General features: G+C 37.3%; 1 protein-coding gene across 1 annotated transcript; it reads left to right on the top strand.

Annotated features, from left to right (window-relative positions):
• Positions 1-17,513: 17,513 nt before the first annotated feature.
• Positions 17,514-27,044, top strand: TRIL (TLR4 interactor with leucine rich repeats). The gene has a single exon (XM_053714189.1). It carries the CDS (start codon positions 18,097-18,099, stop codon positions 20,770-20,772), a length of 2,676 nt encoding a protein of 891 aa, XP_053570164.1. The 5' UTR covers positions 17,514-18,096; the 3' UTR covers positions 20,773-27,044.
• The last annotated feature ends 336 nt before the right edge of the window (positions 27,045-27,380 follow it).

Raw genomic sequence — 27,380 nt, 5'->3', positions numbered from 1 at the left:
TGTATCTATGTATAAAATGTACGTAATATATAAAAATATATGAATATATAAAAATTAAATTAAAATAATATCGTTGAAATCTTGCAATTTATACAGTTATAGGTTTATCACAAGTTGTAATTTCTAACAAAATGTTTGTAAATACAATTTAATAGTGGATAAGACAATAGTTGCTGTATAGTTCATATAGGATACTTTGTTTCAAGTTCAGCTGTGCAATTGAGATCTTATCTTAGGTAACTATATATCAAATGTAGAGGTATGTTGGTGCGATTTTTATCACACTGTGATACAAGTATACAAATTAGTACCTTGAAGTGTATCTGTTTGATATCACTTTTGTGAGATGATTGCGGTTAAATAAATGCTGCTATGCCAATAATTTGCTGATGGCAGTTCTATATGGGCTGCTGGCGGTTAAATAAATGCTGCTTTGGTTTCCTCTTGTTAGGTGGGCTTATCTGTTTCCTGCGAGAAAATTCACTTTTATATAAATGCTTGTGTAGTTGCCGTGGCCGCTTTGTTATCTTGTCCTTTGTCGGTCAGTGACCGATCGCGCTCTTAAGGATTTCTTGGTGGGATCTTCGTTGCGGTTAGGTGCTAAGCGTTTGCTGATGTTTTTTAAGTATCTCCGGTTTTTCTATTCTGTGGCTTGTCTGTCGGTCAGTGACAGATCATGATGGTATGGTTGTTGGATGACCTCCTGATGTGGAATATTTGCGTGCCTCTCCGGTCCGTTGTTCCCAGGTTTCTTTGATGTTGGTCAGTGACCGATCTGGGTACTGAAATGTGGTTGTGGGATAAGTAGAAAGTTTGTGGGATAAGTAGAAAGTTTGTAGGATAAGTAGAAAAAGGAATTCTAGTTATCAATGTGATCTTTGCGGTTAAATATATGCCGCTAAGTAGGAACTTGAATATTTCACTAGGGTATAGCTGGTATTCTCTTTGTCTTCTCAAATCCTTTGCAGGTGTGCTCTGGTATCAACGCGTTTCGGCTGGACAGCCTTTTTCAAGATTGTGCATTAACTCATACCCTCACACTTGGCGTGGAGTATAGAGAGAATAATCTATTGGAGAAGCTAGGTCCAGTACCCAATTTGGCCAGGGTGTGACGCATGAAAGACCAGTTGACCTGGTCAAATGCCTTTTCACCGTCTGTTGATGGTGTGAAATTAGGGTTTGTGCGGGCTATTAAGTAGCCAGCCCATACAAGGTTAGTTTTAGTCTAATAGATGTGAGTGAGTCTGGATGTTCCTGTCTGAGGTGATAGAGAGACCTGTTTGGTCCGTGAATAAATAGTAAATTCTCTAATATTTCCTGTGGGGGTTTGAGTAAAAGTTGAAATCTTTGGTAGTAGGGTGCAGCATGCGCCATATATCATGTAGGGCCAATTCTTTTAAGGAAATTGCCATACGTTTAAGTATTTTATGGGGAGTGCTGGAGACACCATTTGATGTATCAAGCAGGGTCTAAAGGTGCGTTAAAGTCTCCTCCGAGATATAGGAAACCCGTCTGTATTTCAAGGATCTTTCTCGCAATGTTTTGGAGGAAGGCGGATTGGGACTGGTTGGGGCAGTATACATTGACTAACCTATTGGCCTTCCAAAGAGTGAGCCAGTCAGGATTAGAAACCTACCCTCAAGATCCCTATGGGCATGAGTGAGTTGAAAAGGCATCTTGGCGCTGAATAGGATACCCACTCCGTTTTTTTTTTATAGGGCCTGATGCAAAATAAGCAACTGGGTATTGGCATCTGAGCCATTTATGTTCATGTGTATTAGAGAAGTGTTTCTCTTGTATATATACAATGTCTTATATAGGTAGTAAGAAGGGAGTAGAGTTCACCAATACGTGAAATCCAAAAGTCTAGGATATAAGCACCTAATAGACAGTATTTAAATAAAACAATGACAATCAAGTATGATAAGTGCAAAATATACTTTATATAGATAGAAGTAAATGTACAATATAAATCCTAAAAAACAAAAAATGATAAATCATTCATTCATCCATACACTCACACACAACAAGGGGTCCCCTGATTAATGCAAAGCAGAGCAAAAAATGGTATAAGTAGGTGGTGCACCACTATAGAGTCCTGTTGGCTGCAGATGGAAAAGGCAAAATAGCACAATAAAGCAAAAAGATGTTCAAGCATAGGTGTTGCAGGAAAGCAGCAAGCAAGACTGTCAAGCTGGTCTTAAGATGATGCAGAGTCAAGCTGTATTGAAGTGCAGGACATACAGTCATATACCAGAGAAAACACAACTGCTCAGTAAGCAAGTAGATTATGTCAAAAGGTTAAACATAAATGTTCCAAATATTTCCACCAAGCGCCTCAAATAGTAGTAGTATATGATTGATTTATACAGGGACGCGTTGGTCGGTCGCTACCTCATCCAGCCTGGGCATGTCCCCTTGTCCACCCGCCTGCCAGCCTTTTTTGATATTTGACAAGTGCCCATCTGATGAACTCCTTTGAAGCGGATAAGTATCATCTCTCCTTACTTCATCTAAGGCACCGCCGCATGCGGTTATATGCTGATGTTCCGCAATAACTGTGGCACTTTGTCTATGGAATCTGTATAAATCAATCATATACTACTACTATTTGAGGCGCTTGGTGGAAATATTTGGAACATTTATGTTTAACCTTTTGACATAATCTACTTGCTTACTGAGCAGTTGTGTTTTCTCTGGTATATGGCTGTATGTCCTGCACTTCAATACAGCTTGACTCTGCATCATCTTAAGACCAGCTTGACAGTCTTGCTTGCTGCTTTTCTGCAACACCTATGCTTGAACATCTTTTTGCTTTATTGTGCTGTTTTGCCTTTTCCATCTGCAGCCTACTTATACCATTTTTTGCTCTGCTTTGCATTAATCAGGGGACCCCTTGTTGTGTGTGAGTGTATGGATGAATGAATGATTTATCATTTCTTTCATGTAATTAGCAAGAGTCCATGAGCTAGTGACGTATGGGATATACATTCCTACCAGGAGGGGCAAAGTTTCCCAAACCTCAAAATGACTATAAATACACCCCTCACCACACCCACAATTCAGTTTTACAAACTTTGCCTCCGATGGAGGTGGTGAAGTAAGTTTGTGCTAGATTCTACGTTGATATGCGCTCCGCAGCAAGTTGGAGCCCGGTTTTCCTCTCAGCGTGCAGTGAATGTCAGAGGGATGTGAGGAGAGTATTGCCTATTTGAATGCAGTGATCTCCTTCTATGGGGTCTATTTCATAGGTTCTCTGTTATCGGTCGTAGAGATTCATCTCTTACCTCCCTTTTCAGATCGACGATATACTCTTATATATACCATTACCTCTGCTGATTCTCGTTTCAGTACTGGTTTGGCTTTCTACAAACATGTAGATGAGTGTCCTGGGGTAAGTAAATCTTATTTTCTGTGACACTCTAAGCTATGGTTGGGCACTTTGTTTATAAAGTTCTAAATATATGTATTCAAACATTTATTTGCCTTGACTCAGAATGTTCAACTTTCCTTATTTTTCAGACAGTCAGTTTCATATTTGGGATAATGCATTTGATTTAATCATTTTTTCTTACCTTCAAAAATTTGACTATTTTCCCTGTGGGCTGTTAGGCTCGCGGGGGCTGAAAATGCTTCATTTTATTGCGTCATTCTTGGCGCTGACTTTTTTGGCGCAAAAATTCTTTTCCGTTTCCGGCGTCATACGTGTCGCCGGAAGTTGCGTCATTTTTTGACGTTATTTTGCGCCAAAAATGTCGGCGTTCCGGATGTGGCGTCATTTTTGGCGCCAAAAAGCATTTAGGCGCCAAATAATGTGGGCGTCTTATTTGGCGCTAAAAAATATGGGCGTCGCTTTTGTCTCCACATTATTTAAGTCTCATTTTTCATTGCTTCTGGTTGCTAGAAGCTTGTTCTTTGGCATTTTTTCCCATTCCTGAAACTGTCATTTAAGGAATTTGATCAATTTTGCTTTATATGTTGTTGTTTTTTCTCTTACATATTGCAAGATGTCTCACGTTGCATCTGAGTCAGAAGATACTACAGGAAAATCGCTGTCTAGTGCTGGATCTACCAAAGCTAAGTGTATCTGCTGTAAACTTTTGGTAGCTATTCCTCCAGCTGTTGTTTGTATTGATTGTCATGACAAACTTGTTAATGCAGATAATATTTCCTTTAGTAAAGTACCATTGCCTGTTGCAGTTCCTTCAACATCTAAGGTGCAGAATGTTCCTGATGACATAAGAGATTTTGTTTCTGAATCCATAAAGAAGGCTATGTCTGTTATTTCTCCTTCTAGTAAACGTAAAAAATCTTTTAAAAACTTCTCTCCCTACAGATGAATTTTTAAATGAACATCATCATTCTGATTCTGATGACTCTTCTGGTTCAGAGGATTCTGTTTCAGAGGTTGATGCTGATAAATCTTCATATTTATTTAAAATGGAATTTATTCGTTCTTTACTTAAAGAAGTTCTAATTGCTTTAGAAATAGAGGATTCTGGTCCTCTTGATACTAATTCTAAACGTTTGGATAAGGTATTTAAATCTCCTGTGGTTATTCCAGAAGTTTTTCCTGTTCCTAATGCTATTTCTGCAGTAATTTCCAAAGAATGGGATAAATTGGGTAATTCATTTACTCCTTCTAAAAGTTTTAAGCAATTATATCCTGTGCCGTCTGACAGATTAGAATTTTGGGACAAAATCCCTAAAGTTGATGGGGCTATTTCTACCCTTGCTAAACGTACTACTATTCCTACGTCAGATGGTACTTCGTTTAAGGATCCTTTAGATAGGAAAATTTAATCCTTTCTAAGAAAAGCTTATCTGTGTTCAGGTAATCTTCTTAGACCTGCTATATCTTTGGCTGATGTTGCTGCAGCTTCAACTTTTTGGTTGGAAACCTTAGCGCAACAAGTAACACATCATGATTCTCATGATATTATTATTCTTCTTCAGCATGCTAATAATTTTATCTGTGATGCCATCTTTGATATTATCAGGGTTGATGTCAGGTTTATGTCTCTAGCTATTTTAGCTAGAAGAGCTTTATGGCTTAAGACTTGGAATGCTGATATGGCTTCTAAATCAACTCTTCTTTCCATTTCTTTCCAGGGTAACAAATTATTTGGTTCTCAGTTGGATTCTATTATTTCAACTGTTACTGGTGGGAAAGGAACTTTTTTACCACAGGATAAAAAATCTAAGGGTAAAAACAGAGCTAATAATCGTTTTCGTTCCTTTCGTTTCAACAAAGAACAAAAACCTGATCCTTCATCCTCAGGAGCAGTTTCAGTTTGGAAACCATCTCCAATCTGGAATAAATCCAAGCCAGCCAGAAAGGCAAAGCCTGCTTCTAAGTCCACATGAAGGTGCGGCCCTCATTCCAGCTCAGCTGGTAGGGGGCAGGTTACGTTTTTTCAAAGAAATTTGGATCAATTCTGTTCACAATCTTTGGATTCAGAACATTGTTTCAGAAGGGTACAGAATTGGTTTCAAGATGAGACCTCCTGCAAAGAGATTTTTTCTTTCCCGTGTCCCAGTAAATCCAGTAAAAGCTCAAGAATTTCTGAATTGTGTTTCAGATCTAGAGTTGACTGGAGTAATTATGCCAGTTCCAGTTCAGGAACAGGGGATGGGGTTTTATTCAAATCTCTTCATTGTACCAAAGAAGGAGAATTCCTTCAGACCAGTTCTGGATCTAAAAATATTGAATCGTTATGTAAGGATACCAACGTTCAAGATGGTAACTGTAAGGACTATCTTGCCTTTTGTTCAGCAAGGGAATTATATGTCCACAATAGATTTACAGGATGCATATCTGCATATTCCGATTCATCCGGATCATTATCGGTTCCTGAGATTCTCTTTTCTGGACAAGCATTACCAGTTTGTGGCTCTGCCGTTTGGCCTTGCTACAGCTCCAAGAATTTTTACAAAGGTTCTCGGTGCCCTTCTGTCTGTAATCAGAGAACAGGGTATTGTGGTATTTCCTTATTTGGACGATATCTTGGTACTTGCTCAGTCTTTACATTTAGCAGAATTTCATACGAATCGACTTGTGTTGTTTCTTCAAGATCATGGTTGGAGGATCAATTTACCAAAAAGTTAATTGATTCCTCAGACAAGGGTAACCTTTCTGGGTTTCCAAATAGATTCAGTGTCCATGACTCTGTCTTTAACAGACAAGAGGCGTCTAAAACTGATGGCAGCTTGTCGAAACCTTCAGTCACAATCATTCCCTTCGGTAGCCTTATGCATGGAAATTCTAGGTCTTATGACTGCTGCATCGGACGCGATCCCCTTTGCTTTGTATGCTGAATCAATGGTGCAAGGATTACACAAAGATATCTCAATTAATATCTTTAAAACCGATTGTTCGACACTCTCTAACGTGGTGGACAGATCACCATCGTTTAATTCAGGGGGCTTCTTTTGTGCTTCCGACCTGGACTGTAATTTCAACAGATGCAAGTCTCACAGGTTGGGGAGCTGTGTGGGGATCTCTGACGGCACAAGGAGTTTGGGAATCTCAGGAGGTGAGATTACCGATCAATATTTTGGAACTCCGTGCAATTTTCAGAGCTCTTCAGTTTTGGCCTCTTCTGAAGAGAGAATCGTTCATTTGTTTTCAGACAGACAATGTCACAACTGTGGCATACATCAATCATCAAGGAGGAACTCACAGTCCTCTGGCTATGAAAGAAGTATCTCGAATTTTGGTTTGGGCGGAATCCAGCTCCTGTCTAATCTCTGCGGTTCATATCCCAGGTGTAGACAATTGGGAAGCGGATTATCTCAGTCGCCAAACATTGCATCCAGGCGAATGGTCTCTTCACCCAGAGGTATTTCTTCAGATCGTTCAAATGTGGGAACTTCCAGAAATAGATTTGATGGCGTCCCATCTAAACAAGAAACTTCCCAGGTATCTGTCCAGATACCGGGATCCTCAGGCGGAGGCAGTGGATGCATTATCACTTCCTTGGAAGTATCATCCTGCCTATATCTTTCCGCCTCTAGTTCTTCTTCCAAGAGTAATCTCCAAGATTCTGAAGGAATGCTCGTTTGTTCTGCTGGTAGCTCCGGCATGGCCTCACAGGTTTTGGTATGCGGATCTTGTCCGGATGGCCTCTTGCCAACCGTGGACTCTTCCGTTAAGACCAGACCTTCTGTCACAAGGTCCTTTTTTCCATCAGGATCTGAAATCCTTAAATTTAAAGGTATGGAGATTGAACGCTTGATTCTTCGTCAAAGAGGTTTCTCTGACGCTGTGATTAATACTATGTTACAGGCTCGTAAATCTGTATCTAGAGAGATATATTATAGAGTCTGGAAGACTTATATTTCTTGGTGTATTTCTCATCATTTTTCTTGGCATTCTTTTAGAATTCCGAGAATTTTACAGTTTCTTCAGGATGGTTTAGATAAAGGTTTGTCCGCAAGTTCCTTGAAAGGACAAATCTCTGCTCTTTCTGTTCTTTTTCACAGAAAGATTGCTATTCTTCCTGATATTCATTGTTTTGTACAAGCTTTGGTTCGTATAAAACCTGTCATTAAGTCAATTTCTCCTCCTTGGAGTTTGAATTTGGTTCTGGGGGCTCTTCAAGCTCCTCCGTTTGAACCTATGCATTCATTGGACATTAAATTACTTTCTTGGAAAGTTTTGTTCCTTTTGGCCATCTCTTCTGCCAGAAGAGTTTCTGAATTATCTGCTCTTTCTTGTGAGTCTCCTTTTCTGATTTTTCATCAGGATAAGGCGGTGTTGCGAACTTCTTTTGAATTTTTACCTAAAGTTGTGAATTCCAACAACATTAGTAGAGAAATTGTGGTTCCTTCATTATGTCCTAATCCTAAGAATTCTAAGGAGAAATCGTTGCATTTTTTGGATGTTGTTAGAGCTTTGAAATATTATGTTGAAGCTACTAAATCTTTCAGAAAGACTTCTAGTCTATTTGTTATCTTTTCCGGTTCTAGAAAAGGCCAGAAAGCTTCTGCCATTTCTTTGGCATCTTGGTTGAAATCTTTAATTCATCTTGCCTATGTTGAGTCGGGTAAAACTCCGCCTCAGAGAATTACAGCTCATTCTACTAGGTCAGTTTCTACTTCCTGGGCGTTTAGGAATGAAGCTTCGGTTGATCAGATTTGCAAAGCAGCAACTTGGTCCTCTTTGCATACTTTTACTAAATTCTACCATTTTGATGTATTTTCTTCTTCTGAAGCAGTCTTTGGTAGAAAAGTACTTCAGGCAGCGGTTTCAGTTTGAATCTTCTGCTTATGTTTTTCGTTAAACTTTATTTTGGGTGTGGATTATTTTCAGCAGGAATTGGCTGTCTTTATTTTATCCCTCCCTCTCTAGTGACTCTTGTGTGGAAAGATCCACATCTTGGGTAATCATTATCCCATACTTCACTAGCTCATGGACTCTTGCTAATTACATGAAAGAAAACATAATTTATGTAAGAACTTACCTGATAAATTCATTTCTTTCATATTAGCAAGAGTCCATGAGGCCCGCCCTTTTTTTGTGGTGGTTATGATTTTGTATAAAGCACATTTATTCCAATTCCTTATTTTATATGCTTTCGCACTTTTTTTATCACCCCACTTCTTGGCTATTCGTTAAACTGAATTGTGGGTGTGGTGAGGGGTGTATTTATAGGCATTTTGAGGTTTGGGAAACTTTGCCCCTCCTGGTAGGAATGTATATCCCATACGTCACTAGCTCATGGACTCTTGCTAATATGAAAGAAATGAATTTATCAGGTAAGTTCTTACATAAATTATGTTTTTTTGTTTTTTAGGATTTATATTGTACATTTACTTCTATCTATATAAAGTATAATTTGCACTTATCATACTTGATTGTCATTGTTTTATTTAAATACTGTCTATTAGGTGCTTATATCCTAGACTTTTGGATTTCACGTATTGGTGAACTCCACTCCCTTCTTACTACCTATATATTATATTACCATCTAGGTTGCACTCTTAGTTACGTTTATTGGAAGGTGAGCTCTACCAAATTATTTTGCTTATATACAATGTCTCCCCTTATTCTATGTAAGTCCCTTATGGCTATGGAGCGCTTTCCCGGATTAATAAATCCCTTAATATTGATGGTGTGAAATTAGGGTTTGTGCAGGATATTAAACAGCCGGCCCATACAAGGTTAGTTTTAGTCTAATAGATGTGAGTGAGTCTTAAATAGAGGGTTATATCAAAGATAGAATAGCAACAGATCATACAATTTGTGTCAGTCACAATCATTCAACATCTAATAAACAATTTACAACTAATATACAAATAACAAATTCAGGGGTAGTTATCCTCATGTTTTCACGTATTATATAAACATTTAAACGTGTGTGTAGGTTTGTGCAACCTTGGATTAGAAGGTGTGCCTTTACCACTCACCAGGACCCAGCCCAAGATTTACACCATGTCTAATGCTATCAACCGTAGTGCAAGTAAATGTGGGTTGAGATCTATCTGGATTAGCACATATATTTGTGCTTTGCACTTTTTTCCTATTAAATCCAGCACGGGAAAGAGCCAAATGTGACTGCGGCCATATTCAGCATTTTTTTTTATTGAATGAAGTACTAGTGCAAAAGACTGTTCCCATTTTGCTAATAATGATACATTCACAATTTGCAGTGTTACATTACTTGAAAAGGGTGTAAAATAAATAATGAAGAAATATTTCATATTAAAATATAGTTAAACGTTGCACTTTCATACAAATAATAGAAGTAAAAAAAGTATTGTCTGTTCAATCTACATTTGCTTGCCTTAAAGGGACAGTCTACACCAGAATTTTTATTGTTTAAAAAGATAGATTATCCCTTTTTCACCCATTCCCCAGTTTTGCATAACCAACACAGTTGTTTTGACAGACTTGCATTTTAGCCAATCAGTGCTGACTCCTAGGTAACTCCACACACATGAGCACAATGTTATCTGTATGGCACACATGAAATAAAGCCCTCTAGTTGTGAAAAACTGTCAAAATGCATTCAAATAAGAGACGGCCTTCAAGGGCTTAGAAATTAGCACATGAGCCTACCTAGGTTTAGCTTTCAACTAAGAATACCAAGAGAACAAAGCAAAATTGATGATAAAAGTGCATTGTAAAATTGTTTAAAATTACATTCCCTATCTGAATCATGAAAGTTTATTTTTGACTAGACTGCCCCTTTAACCCATTGGGCCAAATGGATGTAAATCTATGTCATGTGGTACATAGACCATTGTACTGCTGGAAGCCCAAGCAGTCGCGGTTCTCAAGTGACAACTGAGATTTGCTGTTCCTGGTCTTACAGCACCTGCCTTCATATGGTAACGGGGTACGAATGGTGCTCCGTTACCATATGAAGTCAGATTGCCAGATTGTTACAGACAGTGACAATGTGTGTGCCATTGTCTGTAACAATCTCCGTTGGTGCGGGCGGGAGGTATGGGAGGGGCCCTACAATGCAGGAAAAATATTTTGAATGGAGGGATTGATGGGGTGCTGCAGTACAGAAAAAGGTTGGGATAGGGGTTGGGGGCCCTGTAGATAACAATCGCGGGGAGGGGGACAACTACACTAAAGAAAACATTAATAAATACATTAAAAAAAACTATAATAATTAAAAACCTATAAACTGGGTACTGGCAGACAGCTGCCAGTACCAAAGATGGCTGCCACTAATGGGGAGTGGAGAGCGGTTTTGGAGGGATCAGGGATGTGAGAGGGTTGAGGAGGGATCACTCACTACACTGCAAATAAATAAAATTTAAGAAAAATCCTTAAGCTGCATACTGTCAGAACTAAGATGGTGGGGATGAGTGTGGCTGGAGAGAGGAGAGAGCTGTATGGGAATGATCACGGAGGTAGGAGGTGTCAGGTAGGAGGGTAATACCTACATTACTATACTATTTCCCTTATCAGCTAACTAGTTAACTATTTCGCTGTCTGTAATTTCCCTCTCTCCCCTCCAATCCATCCTAAATGCATCTGCCAGGCTAATCCACCTCTCTCGACGCTCTGTTTCTGCTTCGCCTCTCTGTAAGTCCCTTCACTGGCTCCTCATTCACAACAGAGTTAAATTCAAAATTCTCACCCTGACCTACAAAGCCCTCACCAATGCTGACCCACCCTACCTGTCCTCACTCATCAACAAATATACTCCTGCCCGTCCCCTAAGATCCAACAACGACCTGCTTCTTGCGTCCTCTACCATCACCTCCTCTCATTCTAGACTACAGGACTTCTCTCGTGCGGCACCAACCCTCTGGAACGCACTTCCTCGAGATGTCAGACTTGCCCCTAACCTCTCCTCCTTTAAACGTTCCCTAAAGACCTTTCTGTTCAGGGAAGATTATCACCCAACTTATCAACAAACTAACTTCACTTAACTAACAGTTCCCCTCTATCTCCTCACTAATATCATTCTCACCTCTGCAGTCCCCACCTCCTGTTACCCATCCTCCTACCCGTCTATTGTAAGTTCCCACGGGAATAGGGCCCTCAATTCCCCCTGTATTTGTCTGTAAAATTTTGTGTCTTATCGTATTGTTTCTCCACTGTACTGTTATCCTTGTACCCATGGGCAGCGCTGCAGAATCTGTCGGCACTTTATAAATAAAGAATAATAATAAGTGTGGTGCACAGCTGCAATTAGTCGCCTTCTAATTACTGAAAAACAATGGCAAACCCATACATGTCTGCTATTCCGAACAAAAACCCAAGGATTGTGAAAAAGTTAACTATTTTATCTTTTTATATGATTGCACTTGGCAGCGGAATGGTGGCATGAAATATACCAAATTGGGCCTAGATCAAGACCTTGGGTTGTATATATATATATAGTTTTGATATGTAAATTAAAAAATGCCTCTTTTTGTTTAAATGGTGTGATAACAAAAATGCTAAATATTTTTGGGCATGTTTTTCTCTGAAATTCCCAGTACTGAATGGGTTAAAAAGCAGTATGAAACACACATTTTTCTGTCACAGCTGGAACATGTAAATCTGTGCAGTTGCCCATATTTTGGTGCCAGCAGAGAAACATCCCAAAAATGTACAATTAGGTATTGCATAGAATCAGCACTGATTTCAATTTGCAGATTTTGTTCTGTTCAAAATATCATCCTTTTTAACATACTAACATGCAATCACTGATCACTGCATTAGATGTTCAACAATATTCTGTTCATTTTTAAGTATCATATTTTTTGTTTTTTAGTTGTTTCTGTACGTTTAGAATAGTAGTATTGTTTTGTTTTTAGTCATATACTGAATTATACAAAAATTCTCAGTTCTGATATCACCACGGTTACAATTCTTATTTTAAATGTTATCTAAAAACCTATAAATTACAGGACTTACTTGGGACTTAAAATTTAAAGGGACACGAAATTAAAAATGAAAGTTTCATGATTCAGATATAACATTCCATTAAAGCCAATTTTTCATTTACTTTTGGTATTTTGTTTACTTTGTTCTTTTGATATCCTTTGTTGAAAACCAGGAGCAGCAATGCACTACTGAGAAGTAAATGGTTGTTAGCTACATGCATTGGCTCACCATATGTGATGAGCTATCTCCTAGTTGTCCATTACTGTTTTGGAGCTTACTTTACCTATGTGCTTACACTCTTTGCAGGGGTTAAACACATAGTTATATGCAACTAACCATGCAATAATAACATTTTCTTTTTGCACTTGAATGCCCTTTAAAGTGAATGTAAATTTTGATGATAAAGTGCCCGGTTTTTAAAAATTTGATTAAAAACAGGGACACTTTAATTCATCAAAATTTACTTTTCACTCGTGTTGGGAAAATACCTTTTAATCTTGACAGCCGCTCCAGCTTCCCCCATTTGTCGCAAGCCTCTTCCTACGGATCAGTCATCCTCCAATCGCAGCTTCCCCCCCCGGTGGAATCAGTGTCTGATTCAACGCCATGATTGGAGGAAGCCAGATTCCTCATTTTAGACCTAGGAAGAGACTTTGCGACGGGCGGAAGAAGCGATGCAGCGGCTGTCAAGATTAAAAGGTATTTTCCCAACACGAGTGAAATGTAAATTTTGATGAATTAAAGTGCCCTTGTTTTTAATTAAATTTTTAAAAACCAGGCACTTTAGCATCAAAATTTACATTCACTTTAAAATCCACAGAAAGGCATTTCATATTCAGTTAGAAGCCTTGCGATATATTTGTGATATTAATGCTTTTGTGATGAAGAGCAGAATGTACATGACATATCTTACTACTATATTTACACCAAGCCCTGTACACAACAAATAGGAAGTAATATGGTTTAAAAGAAGCATTCTTGCTAACAATTATATTGCTAAAAACTTTGTAGTCAAATTTTAAATGTGGTGCTGAACACTTTAAATTCCATTTTATTTATTTTTTTAGTTTATATTTTAATGTTTGAATAAAATGTAAGTGTGGGAAACGAGCCAATTAAAATGTATTCTCTAGAACACTATTACAGAACAGTAACTAAGAAGAGGAAAGGGCAGTGGGTAAAGTCACTGGGATCTTGAAACCATTTGTCTCCGGTTCCCCCCTAGTGTGCTAATAAAAAAGAAAAGATAAAGGTCATGGGCTTAGGTTTTTATAATAATGACTTATGTACTTTGATGACTCCTCCTTAGCCTCTTAACCCTTTCCTGTTAATTTACAGTTATTTTAAAACATTTATTAAAGTGGTTGATTACACTGCTCAACAATGAAAATGTTTCTGACTTTAAATTACTTCTAATTGATTTCAAACGTATATGACATTTAAATCTCTCAGTTAGCTCTTGTTTCCTAGATATTGCCCATTTATGATGATTTTGGGTATGGGTATAAAATAAAGCGTGTGGCACTGCTAGTGGCCTAGTAAGGAGCCTGGGAAACCTGAGTACAGAAATGATGAGTCACTTTAAGGCTTCTGTGTATAGCTTGCCTAAAGTGAAGGGTAGAGTGTTGTTCCTTTCATGGTTTAAGATTTGTGGTAATACTTTACGTTAAAAGCCAGAATACCACGTAAATATCTTCATGAAGAACTTTGTAAAGGGACAGAACAAGGATGGAGAAGCATTCAAGTACCTAAGAGGAAAATTTCCACTGCTAAGTGAGGCTAAAGTTAAAGGGACATAAAACAAGTTGGGTTAGAGACAAAATATAATAGTATGTACTTGAATTACTTTACCTGCAAATTTATACAGCAGTGCCTCGCAATTAACCCTTTCTTTTTAGTTTCTGAATTGTAAAGCTCTAACTCCCCCTACACAATTCCTTTTATGGCTTTATCTATATCTATGGTTGATTTTGGTAGAATACAAAAGTGAATAGGGATTATCTGCTGGAGCACGCCTAGAAGCTGTGAACTCATTGAAATACAATGCCTGTGTCTTAACACGGATAAGGGGAGGTGGAGTTACCTGCCCCAGGCAGCTTAGCAATGTAATTCATTTTGCTTATTTTTGAAAATTATTTTCAAATACTTGCCAGCAATTTTTAAACAATTTTTTTATGCAAACTATTTTTAATTAATTAGCCATTTTAGGATATGCACAGATCTCAACATGTTTTATAGCACTTTAAAAGGACACTAAACCCCAAAAAAATTCTTTCGTGATTCAGATAGAGCATGCAATTTAAAGCAACTTTCTAATTTACTCCTATTATCAAAATTTCTTCATTCTCTTGGTATCTTTATTTGAAAAGGAAGAATGTAAGTTTAGATGCCGGCCCATTTTTGGTGAACAACCTGGGTTGTCCTTGCTGATTGGATAGCACCAATAAACAGGTGCTGTTCGGTGTTCTGAACCAAAAATTGGTTGGCTCCTTAGCTTAGATGCCTTCTTTTTCAAATAAAAGTAGCAAGAGAATGAAGAAAAAATGATAATAAGAGTAAATTAGAACGTTGCTTAAAATTGCATGCTCTATCTGAATCACGAAAGAAAAAATTTGGGTTCAGTGTCCCTTTAAGGAAGGAATTTTTGTTGGTCCACAAATTTGTGAACTTATTACGGATGCAAACTTCGGCGAGTCCTCAAGGGTAATGAGAAAGCTGCTTGGGAAGCTTTTAAAGGTGTTGTGCATGGTTTCTTGGGTAACCAAAGAGATGGAAACTATGTTGAGTTTGCGAAATACCTTCTGTAAAAGTATCATCAATTAGGCTGCAACATGTCACGCAAAATCCACTTTCTCGACTCTGCGGTGCAGTGAGTAATGAGCACGGTGAGCGGTTCCACCAAGACATTTCAGCAAAGGAATGCAGATATCAGGAACGATTCTATTCATTGCTGACTCCTATTGGACTGTGACAAGAGATGCCCCAGAAGAGGGGTACAAGTGACAAGCAAAGAGAAGGTGCTTGCATGAATAGGCAACTATTTCAGATAGTACTTTCAATTGCTGTATATTTTTTAGTTTTTGTGTTATTTGTGATTGATTGAATGAAAACGACATTCATTTATGTTGTATCGAGAACATATCAGATTGTTGTAATATTGCTTATTATGACTATATTACTGAAGTGCAAATAGTGAATCTCAAAAACCAAAACAAAAAAAATTCTGAAGTCATATTTATTTTTGTTGACCCAAAATTAGTAAAGTATGACTATTTTTTATTAAGGAAACACATAAAAAAATTGTGTTTAACAGTGTTATCTATCTATACATAAACTTATAACAATTTAAAAGGACAATAGTGTTCCTTGCAGAGAAATCACACATAGCAATGGTCCTGCGGTACAAGGGGTAGTATCTCCTCCTAACTGGATCACCAGTGTCTTGCTCAGGAGCTCTAAAGTACAGGACACTGTACTATACAATTCCAATATAACAGTTTTACTCCCATCAATTTATATAATCCATGGGCTCCCAAAAAATTGTTTCCCTGGTAGTCTCCTAAACTTGCAAATTTAATATTCAGTAAGCTGACCTCACAAGGATCTTCACTGCCCCCTGACCTTCACTACCTCCCCTCATTCCACTATAGAGCAAATATTATGCACCTTATAGCCGGCTACTATTTTGTGAAATGAATTCAAGGTAAAAGGGATGAAGAGAGTTAGTGCTGCTGTCCTACCCCAGTGATTGAAGTAAGCAGCTGCTTTGAATGGACACCAATATGATTTCTTCAAAGAATAACCCTTTGTTTCTGCTTAAACACCTGGTACCCAAATGTATTTTTAAAACTGTTTTAAAAGCCTGTTCATCTCAGAAAATGGTTTATCAAAATATGATGAAATATATAGATAAAGTAATGTAACATATTCAACTAAATCGACCAATAGAAGGTGTTATTTTTTTTTCTTCTTCCTTGTAAATCTGGTTTATTGCTTCCGTGTTTGAACTCCTGAGGCATTTCCTGATGTTCTGCAGGGGGTTGGGAAGGATAGCTAAGAAAAGACCTCATTAAATCGTCATTCAAAAAATGTAACATTCTTATGGAGTATCAGTTGTGATTCACCTGAAACATCAGCTTCTGTTCCAAAATAGGTCACTGGCATCTGCAGTAATCCAGCTCTCCTGCAATTTACTATGATACAACTACTTGTCTCCAATGATACACTATACAATTTAGAATAATGCAGCTGTATTAATCTGTATATTTGTTAAATAAACATCTTTTAAAGCTCATTGCATGGGGCTCCTAATTAAACATTTATACTATAAAATAATTTTGACAACTTTTTTAGACAATTGCATATATAGGTACATGTTATTTGTATAATATCTACTCATAATACTGTACTTCACTACTGGTGGGGAAGGGTATCACATGAAGCATAACTATTATGTGTATGGTTTGCATTTCTTAAAATAAATGTTTAAATAAATTATTAATTATTGGTATATGAGTCTTCCAATCTCTTATGTTTGAGAGTATCTGGTTTGATATATGGTGGACTAACTACAGATGGGAATGAGACTTGTAATAGATTCATTAACTTGTGAGGGATTTCTCTTTTTTAGAAAGACTTACTGTAGGGTCCTGTCAATGCGCTCTCAGGCTGACCTGCACACATATCTGTTTTGGCTATGTAACCCTAGTTAATTATCTCTATCATCTATCTATATATAGTATCTATCATTTATCTAATCTATAATCTATCTTATCAATCAATCAATCATCTATCTATATATCTATCCAGTAATATAGTAATACATGAATTAAGTCCGTACTTCATATGGGTTGCTTATATAAGAAAATGTCCATCATATGATATTCCAGAAGACGCTTTCAATTCTTATAGTTTAGAGGTAATATATAGACGTGAACCAATGCAATTACACTACAAACCAGAAGCCTGTGGTCTGTTGGACAGTGGGAGTTAGCTGTGCATTTGGCTGAGTGTAGCCCTTTGTTCTGAGGGGCACGTTGTTTCCCTGTTACAGTGAGCTCTCTCCTCCACATGTGCTGGATGTTCCCTCCTCCCACTCGCAGCTCTGAGCTGCCTCTCATGGATCCTCTTTCCTTGCTCACACTCTCTTGGGAGCGAATGTGGTGAGCACGTATTTCCGCCAGTCCCTCGGATCTACAACTTTTCTCTCGTTGCCTCTCCTAGACTTGTAGTTTCCAAACAAAAGAAAGTCCGCGTTCCTGGATTTATGTCCTGAAATGATAATGCAGAAGTCACGGCAGCTCTTGGGACTCGCATGAACAGATGCTCCCGTGGATAAACTGCGTGGAACACAAGCTTTGCTGAAAAGGTTTCTATTGCATTTACTGGAAACAAGCAGAGAGTATGGATATTTACTTTATCAGAGCTGCAAACTCTCACGGAGATCGCTAGTGAGCTGCAGCATACAGTGTAGGACTACATTACTGCACAGGGAGATGCAGCCAGCTGTTGTGACAAGTCACTTTGCTACATCTGACCCAGCACTTATAAGATGCACTTGAAGTTTACTTGTAAGTGACAGCACAACACCTCGTTTTATCACTCGTTAAATTTATATTGATAAATGTCTTTGATATCGATACTCTGAGTGATGTAACAGTTGACGAGATGCTGATTGAGTGGTTCTGGCGCACACACAGGAACCCCTTGAAAGGGAGCTCGCAGCAATATAACCTGGGTAAAGTGCTTCAGGTGTCATGGAACAGGCTGGCATGATACAGCTGTTAATATTGCTGGCTTGCAGTCTCTGCTGGAGTTTGGAGCACAGATGCCCAGAGCCATGCGACTGTCAGCACCTTCAGCATATTCTGTGCTCCAACAGGGGGTTACATTCAGTGCCCAAATCCAGCCATTTTATGAGCTCTATTGGCACCAAAACCTTCAGCCTGGGGGGCAATTTTATCTCCAATATCAGTGCTGTGGACTTTCTTCATTTCCCTCAGCTGCAGAGACTTGACCTGCAGTATAATCAGATACACTTCATTCACCATAAAGCATTTGATAAGCTCACTCATCTGGAAGAGCTATACCTGGGCAACAATCTCCTCCCTAGCCTGACCCCTGGTGCATTTTCTCCACTCAGGAAACTTAAAGTGCTTAATTTGAATAGTAACAGGCTGCATAATGTTAGCAGAGCCTGCTTTTCTAACCTGCTGGGGCTAATCAAGCTAAGGCTGGATAGCAACATTATACATAGCGTACAGGGCTCCCCCTTCTCTTCTCTCACCAATCTGCTTTATTTACACCTGGAGAACAATAAAATTGTAAACATCAGTAAAAATGCCTTTGTAGGGCTTGGGAAGCTACGTCTGTTGAGCCTATCAGGGAACCCTCAGATTTCTCTGCGACATCCAACCTTTTTACCCCTGAGATCTCTGAGCACCCTCAACATTGCTGGCAATCGTCTGCAGCAACTAGGACCTGATATATTTAATGGATTACAACGCCTTTCCAGACTCATTCTCAGCTCAAATAGACTGACTCTGCTTCATTCTAAGGCTTTTTTCGGACTTGGATCATTGCAAGAACTGCATTTGGATGGGAACTTGCTTAGCCAACTTCCAGAGGGTCTGCTATTGCCACTGCACAATTTGGAAGTGCTGAACCTGAGTCACAATGCACTTTCCAGCTTGAACCCAGAAACATTTAATGGACTCGGTAGGCTTAGGGTCCTGGATTTGCAACATAACACATTAAGCTATCTACATGGAAAGATCTTCTCTGGAAACCCTGCCCTCTATCGCCTGCAGTTGGATGGCAATCAATGGATCTGTGACTGCCAACTTTTGGGGCTGAAGCATTGGATTCTGGGAACTCTGCACCCTCGAAGCCGCATGCTTTCTGTTTTTGTACAGTGCTGGGGTCCTCCTGAGGTTGCAGGGAAATATTTAGATTATCTGGATGATTCATATCAACAAGAGACAGGGGGGTGTATTTCCAGCACAACCCCTGCAGGACAGGGACACATGATATCTAACACCTCAGAGTACAAGGGTCTTTTAGTACACCAACCCAGAAAAGGGGACACAGAACTTAAAACTGATGATTTGCTGCTATCCTTATTTATTCACCCATCAGTAAATTCTTCACTCCCCGAATCAGTTGTATCTAGCAAACAGGCTTCAGAAACTAAAGGCCCACATGGAGCAAGCAGGCAACAAGGCATAGACATATTTCAGAAAGAGAAAAGTAAAGATTTAATAGCTGCTTTTGAACCATTGCAACAGCCCCATCCTCCTGAAGTTAAACTAAAATATTTGCAGCCCAGCCAATTGTACCCATCACCTGAAATGCATAATTTCAACACATTCCAACCAGCAACTGAAACACTGAATCAACTCCATCTTAAGTCCCCAAGTAATGAATCTAATAAAAGGCATCATAAAAAACCTGATAGTGTGCCTAAGCATCTTCCTGATCACTTGCAATCTCCATCTGACTCACTGGGCCCAATTCATCCAGGAATCCTAGATGCTCCATCTGGGCCCCCATATTTAGATGGCCAAGCACCCAAGACATTGAATCATGATCCAACTACAGCTATTTCACGACAGCATGATAATCCAGTAGCAGAGACCTTGCACCAGCCTCACCATGACCCACAACATCCTTTATTAGAAACTTTCCACCATGGGCAAACTGAACGCAGACAGCCAGCATCTGAGACATTGCACCAGGCAGCCCCTGTCCCTTCTCTGCTCTCAGACCCATGTGAGTTTAACAAGCTTTACCTGCTGAACCTGTCAGTTGAGGCTGTAGGTAGTAGTACAGCTCGGGTACGTTGGCAAGCCTTGAGCCCTCATACTCGTGGGCCAGTACACTTTCGGGTGTTATATGAGCGATTTGGACAGTCTGGACGATTTCAACGCTTTGTATATCCACGTGGACACACAGAATCATTGACTTTGCTGGAGCTTACTGGAGACACTCCATATTTGGTTTGTGTAGAGAGCCTGATTGGTGGTAGAGCATGTCCAGTGGCCCCCAGGGACCATTGTGTAGGGCTTGTAACATTGCCTTCAGAGAATAGTCAGCCTTCAGTGAACTACCAAATGTTGGCCTTAGCTCTGCTTGCCCTCAATGCATTTCTGCTTCTCTTGGGATTGGTGGCTTGGGGGTCCAAGTTGGCACGAAAAAAATGGGGCCGCAGAAGGGCCCCAGTTCATGTTCGACAGATGTACTCTACTAGGCGACCTTACAGGTCTGTAGGTACTGGCGTATCTACTGATTTTTCAGGTTTTCAGTCCCACCGACCACGCACTGCAGTATGTGCCCTGGGAGAGGCAGATCTCATAGAATTTCCTGGTTGTGATCGTTTCAGGGAAGCTACTAACATACATAGAGAGGATCTATTACAGAGATTCACAGACTGAATCATAAATAATTTATTCAGATTAATCTTTGATTAACATGTTCCTGCCTTCTGTTTAGCCCCCAAAATATTGTGGATTTAAGGGGGGGGGGGGGTTGAGAATACCGGATAATTATTTTTTTGTGTGTCTTCAGAAATAAGAGTATCTGTTTGTAGGAGGTAGGCTGTCATCAGTTAAAGGGACAGCATATATGTTTATTTAAGGATTTGGTAAGAGTTTTAATGCAGGACATTATGGTAAAGTAACTAACTATAGTTCACATATCACTAAGTAGTAAATAAGAGAAATAGCCAGGTAGAGCTGGCTACATTTTTCTATTTGTTTTTTAAATCTTGGTAATATGCTTTCAATGCTCAGGCAAAGGAATACTGATTTATTTATTTTTTCATTTAAAGGGCCCTAACAACGCTTTACAGCATTCTAACTTCTATGCAAATTGTCTCTGTGCCAAGCAAACAGAAAATAAAGTTTATGGACAGGATGCATAATAAACAATGCAGACAGTTTATACATTCCCTCACTATCTGCTTACATGAGTTTTACAAACATTTCCAGATTGTTGTGGTATTTTTTTTCTCAAGGCATTATTAAGTTGTAATGTAACCATAGAAATGCCAGTCTTGGTTTTGTGGCCTGTATAAACAAAACACAATAAATGCATAAAATCGCACTGCAGTAGTTGGTGCATAAGACAAAAGCAAATGATGTATCTAATAATATTCTGTTAATCTCAAATGTATCGGTTAAATCACTCTTAGAAATAGCACCAGTCCATTTATATTTGTGTGTTTTAAAAGTAACAGGATTCTTCATCCAGGTCTGACTTGGAGCAAGTAGTGATTCCATACGGTCAGCCTGCACATCATGGTGTTATTGATGTTTATCAATAGGTTTTCTACCTGCAAATTGTTATTGGTAACATATACAAGGCTGTAAATACCATTAATTACTAGGTTTTGTGTGTTTGTAGTATATATATATATATATATATACACATATATATATCCTTGTGCAACAGGTTATTTAAAGTAGGGCCAGTAATGACTTGTTATACTAGCTGCAGAGTTTAAAGGGACAGGGTACACACATTTTCATATAACTGCATGTAATAGACGTTACTATAAAGAAGAATACACACAGATACTGATCTAAAAATACTGTATAAAACATTTTTAAAAATTACTTAAAGGGACATGGAACTCAACATTTTTCTTTCATGATTTAGCTAGGACATAGAATTTTAAACAACTTTCCAGTTTACTTCTATTATCAAATTTGTTTCATTTTCTTGGTATCATTTGTTGAAGGAGCAGCAATGCACTACTGGCTTCTAATTAAACACATGGGAGAGTCAATGACAATGGGTGTATATATATGCAGCCACCAATCAGCAGCTGGAACCTAGGTTCTTTGCTGCTCCTGAACTTACCTAGATAAACCTTTCAGCAAAGGATAACAAGAGAAGGAAGCAAATTAAATAATAGAAGTAAATTGGAAAGTTGTTTAAAATTATATTATCTGTCTGAATCATGAATGTCTAATTATTACATTACTATCCCTTTAAAGCGACACTCAAGTAAAAATTAAGCTTTCATGATTCAGATAGAGCAGTATTTTTTAAACAACTTTCCAATTTACTCCCATTAACAAAATGTGCGCAGTCTTTTTATATTTACACTTTTTGAGTCACCTGTTCCTACTGAGCATGTGCAAGAATTCAACTTTCCAAATTACTTCTAATATCTAATTTGCTTAATTTTTGTTGAAAAGCATATCTAAATGGGCTCACTAGCTGTTGATTGGTAGGTGCCTCGTGTGATTGGCTCACCCATGTGCATAGCTATTTCTTCAACAAAAGATATCTAAAGAATTAAGCAAATTAGATAATATAAGTAAATTGGAATGTTGTTTAAAATTGGCATTCTCTATCAGAATCATGATTGATAGATTTTGGTTTTCATGTCACTTTAAGCCCTAAAATACAAGAGAAGGCTGAGACACAGCACTACAACTAGCAGCCATGTGGATTATACAACCTCCTAATGTTTCAATTATGAAGTATATGCTTAACAAAATTGTTCAATTGGACCTGGTGGTGCCTTATTATTTTAGTATGTAGCTGTTTCTACAACTGCCAATGTACTGGTTACAAATCTTGTATGTACACCTGAACCTACTAATTGCTCTTTTAATCTCTGTTTCAGAACTAGAAAGAAAAAACAAATCACATTTGCAAACATACAAAATGATCTAACTAGCAGTAAGTTATGTTTACTGTCACACATTTTACCATTACATAATTGTTACTGTGTCACATTAGAACTAATTTTGTTTTTAAACCCCTTTGCACTACAAACGTCCTACTGTATTTTAAAGGAAATGTTACCTAGGCAGTTTCCTCTTCAGGAAGTATTTTTTGATTGTGGTTATGACATGCGGAAAATGCACTTTGAACTATACATTTCCTTTTTTAATTTCCCTGATTTCCATGCTGACTAGCTGCCTTTTTACCTTTATCAAGAAGAAAATACAACATTCTTAACATCCAATCAAAAATCACACCATTAAAAAAAACAAAACAAAAACTTAATGGGTAATTCTGATTGGATGATTTATAAATGTTTTCTAAAAATAATATAAAGTATGTGCATTACTTCCTGTTTGACTCAGGACTTACATAAGTAAATCAGTGGCACATCTTTTTTGTAGGTATCAGAAGCAGTTGTATCTTCTGCATTTCTAAAAGCTGCAAGGTAAATGTTTTTACAGTTACACATTTTGTCTGAGTTTTTGTAGCTTAAAGGGATATGAATTACACATTTTTTCTTTTATGATAGAGCACATGATTATAAACAACTTCTATTATCTAATTAGCTTTGATCTCTTGCTATCCTTTGTTGAAAAAGGATACCTAGGTAGGCCCAGGAGTAGCAAAGCCCTACTGGGAACTAGTTGCTGATTGGTGGCTGCACATATATGCCTGATGTGTTCAGTTAGCTCCCAGTAGTGCACTGCTCATCCTTCAACAAAGGATACTAAGAAACAAAGCAAATTTGATAATTGAAGTAAATTGGAGAGTTGTTTTTAAATGTTATTATCTATTTGAATCATGAAAGAAACATTTTGGGTTTCATGTCTCTTTAAACTGTTGATGAGTCTTACATAAGTAATGAGTTTTTATGTCCCACATAATGAAGAGATAAAACAGTATAAAGATATTGTTTACAGATTTGGTACTTTATAATGTTGTAGGTCAATTATTGTTTAAAAAGATAGATAATGCCTTTATTACCCATTCCCCAGTTTTGCATAACCAACACTGTTATATTAATACACTTTTTACCTTTGTGATTACCTTGTAAGCCTATACAGACTGCCCCCTTATTTCAGCCAATTAGTGCTGATTAATGCATAACTCCACGGGAATGAGCACAATGTTTGGCACACATGAACTAGCACGATGAACTAGCACTGTCTAGCTGTAGAAAGCTAATAAAATGAACTGAAATAAGGGGCCTTCAATGGCTTAGAAATTAGCATATGAGCCTACCTAGGTTTAGCTTTCAACAAAGAATACCAAGAAAACAACGCAAATTTATTTATAAAAGTAAATTGGAAAGTTGTTAAAAATGGCCCTATCTGACTTTATTTTGACTTTACTGTCTATTTAACAAACCCATAACATGGGAAAAAAAGCATAATTGACTTCCAAAGTATAAGTGTACCAGTATGGCTACTTGGAATGATGTAGTATGTGTATATGATATATAGCTTATAAAATAATAAAACTATAAACAATAAATTATATATTAAGCAAATTAATTAGCAATCACTTAAATCAGCTCTACTGCACCAAAAAAGTAACTCTAGCATCTTATAGAACAATCCTAAGCAAACACAAAAAGAATAGTTTAGCACACAGATTAACAGTGGGACTAACCAGTAATACAATGGATACTTCTGGATGGCTGCTTAGTTTCCTTATAGTGCAGTATTTGTGGTTTGTTGTTTAATTACTAATAGAAGAAGATAATCAGATTTATGTAGAATAAACCCTTTACAACTGAGTATCCCTGACCTGACTTGACTAACAGATTGTCTTTCTGGTTTTTTTTTCTTCAGCAGACAGAACCTTATCTCTGGACTGATTCCATTTTTGTGTCTCTTCTCATTTTGAAAATAATAATGATAGTAATAAGGAGAATATCATTTTTATTCCACTGCTGGTTACAGACTTTTGTGCATGAAGCTTTATCTATGTTGGTTTACACAGATAATGTTTCCCTATGTCCCATGTCTAATAAATTATAGTCTTATATTATTGTCTAGAGTACATTTACACTACTAAGGGGTATTTCTGAAACTATTAAGATTTTCACAAAATAATAAAGATGAGAAACATTCCTTTAGCAGTTCTGGGACAGGGTCTGTGCTTCTCTGCTTGAGAACAGGTGAGGCTTATCAGAACCTTACTGTAAGGGTCTCATTTCAGCAATACCCTTGCTAAAATGCATGTGTTTTACAAGGTATATTTAGGTTTAAAGGGACAGTGTACTGTAAAATTTGTTTTCCTTATGGAGTTACCAATGACTTAGAATACCAGCTGAAGAGTATTAAATGTATGGGGAATAGCTTATTTTTTTTGTATTTGAAGTAATTGGTTTAGCTCATTGAAACCACCATCCATTATTCCCCAGAACACCCCCGTTCATATGGACTGAGCCTTCAGGGAATACAGACCTGGATACTGTGTCTTTCTATAATCAAAGCCCAATCATTGAGTACTGAAATGTTTATTATGGGAGGTGGTTTCATTGAGCAAAACTAGCTATTTCATTTGTAAGAATAAACAAATGAAACATTTAGAGAATGTTTAATACTATGCAGAAGGTAAAGTTATTAGGAACACATTAAGGAGAGAAAAAATACAAAACAAAGTCCCTAAAATACACATTAGTGCCTTTATTCTACTCACTTTCGTCAATGTTAGGCAGGTATCAGAACAGAAATTGCTTGCAGGTGGCTGAGGTGGTATTGTAATATATAATGTGTTTTATATTCAGTTATGTTTTCCTGTTCTTACCTTTCATTTTACAGCAGCAATAATACAATAGGTAAAACATGGTGATAAAAAGATGTAATTATACGCTGTGCTATTTGTAAAAAGGATATTTGTGTTAACCCATCTATTTATCACCAGCAGAGAGCTGTGAAGACTGTAAGGCTGTTTTGTGAAATTCCATCCATATCTCAATAACTTAGTAAACATAAATTGTTTATATATTTCTTTATTCCTTTTTGTATTTCATTTGTGTTAGTAATGTTTTTTTTTTATTAATAATTATTATAATTTAATTATTGTTTTAGTACAATCACATTAAAATAAGCCATATTTTTTTTTTAAAGAAATATCACAACATTTGTATTTTAAAAGTGGTTAAAAAATAAATACCGATTGAAAAGGTAAAAAGAAAATATATAATGCACATGCACAACTGATACTGTATCATCTACCATAAATTGGTTTATGAAGACAACAACCATAACTTTATTGATTGAGAGGGACAAACCTCTGCAAATATTAAAATAAAAGGCAGTTTGATTCAGTAAATTTGCTTCTTATTAAAAAAAAATGTTATAACACTCTCCTATAGACTGAACAGAAATGCCTTTTCGGATCATTTAAATAGACAAAGTTGCAGCTAGTATTTGGGTGCAAATGAAATGTGAATTAAATATCCATTTAAATGCAAACATAAACATATACTGTGAAAAAACTAGGCCTGGACAGATTTAGTCACTGTAGTACAATTAATATTGGAGTTGTGTCCTATATATTAATACTATTTTCTTTGCTAAATATGTCTTATTGAATATGATGTAAGCGGAATGTTTAGTCATGTGTTTGTGCGCTATATGAAGTCACATGGTGTAGTGATTCATGTAGATTATTGGTGCTTATGCTTTGTCTTCCTGCTACTCGAGTTCCTATTGCCAACTCTTTAGTCTTCCACATCTGTACATAGTAATGGTGCTTTAGTGGAAGATCATATGTATATTAATATCCAACAGAAATACCATAGAAAAACCACTAAAATTGAAATGTACATTATATTGCTGCATATTAATGCCTAGCACTGGGTATTCTTCCAATGGGAGATGCAAAAATGTAATTTTTTTTTTGTTATATGATATTTTGTAAAATATAATAAAATGGTGTTTGAACTTGCCAATTATTTTCTTCATGAAATTAAACTTTTTGTTACAAACTATATGTATCCATTTCCATTTTGTTTTTCTTTGCTTTTATTTAAAGGGATATATAAAAATATTATATCAAAATATCAGATTTTTTTTTTTTACCCAGTAGTCCTTTTTGCCTGTTCCAGTCCCCGGGTTCCTTTCGCCTCATTTGCTTTTTGTGTTTTTAGTTTACTCTTCCTATTATTAGATGGTAAAGTTCCCCTGGTCATGTGATTGCTGATTTTGCTATGATTTTATGATGATTATTGGGTAATAAAGGGTTAGTAAACACCTTGAGACTGTTATATAAAATGTTCAATTATGTTTAGTAAAAAAAAATTGCAATATATTTGATTTATGTATTT

The sequence above is a fragment of the Bombina bombina genome, chromosome 5 (genome assembly GCF_027579735.1).
Source record: "Bombina bombina isolate aBomBom1 chromosome 5, aBomBom1.pri, whole genome shotgun sequence".
Taxonomy (NCBI): domain Eukaryota; kingdom Metazoa; phylum Chordata; class Amphibia; order Anura; family Bombinatoridae; genus Bombina; species Bombina bombina.
This window is presented reverse-complemented; position numbering and strand designations above follow the sequence as displayed.

What these genes read in the sequence shown, in the direction of transcription:
- TRIL (XM_053714189.1), top strand. Translation starts at nt 18,097, where the DNA reads ATGGAACAGGCTGGCATGATACAGCTGTTAATATTGCTGGCTTGCAGT.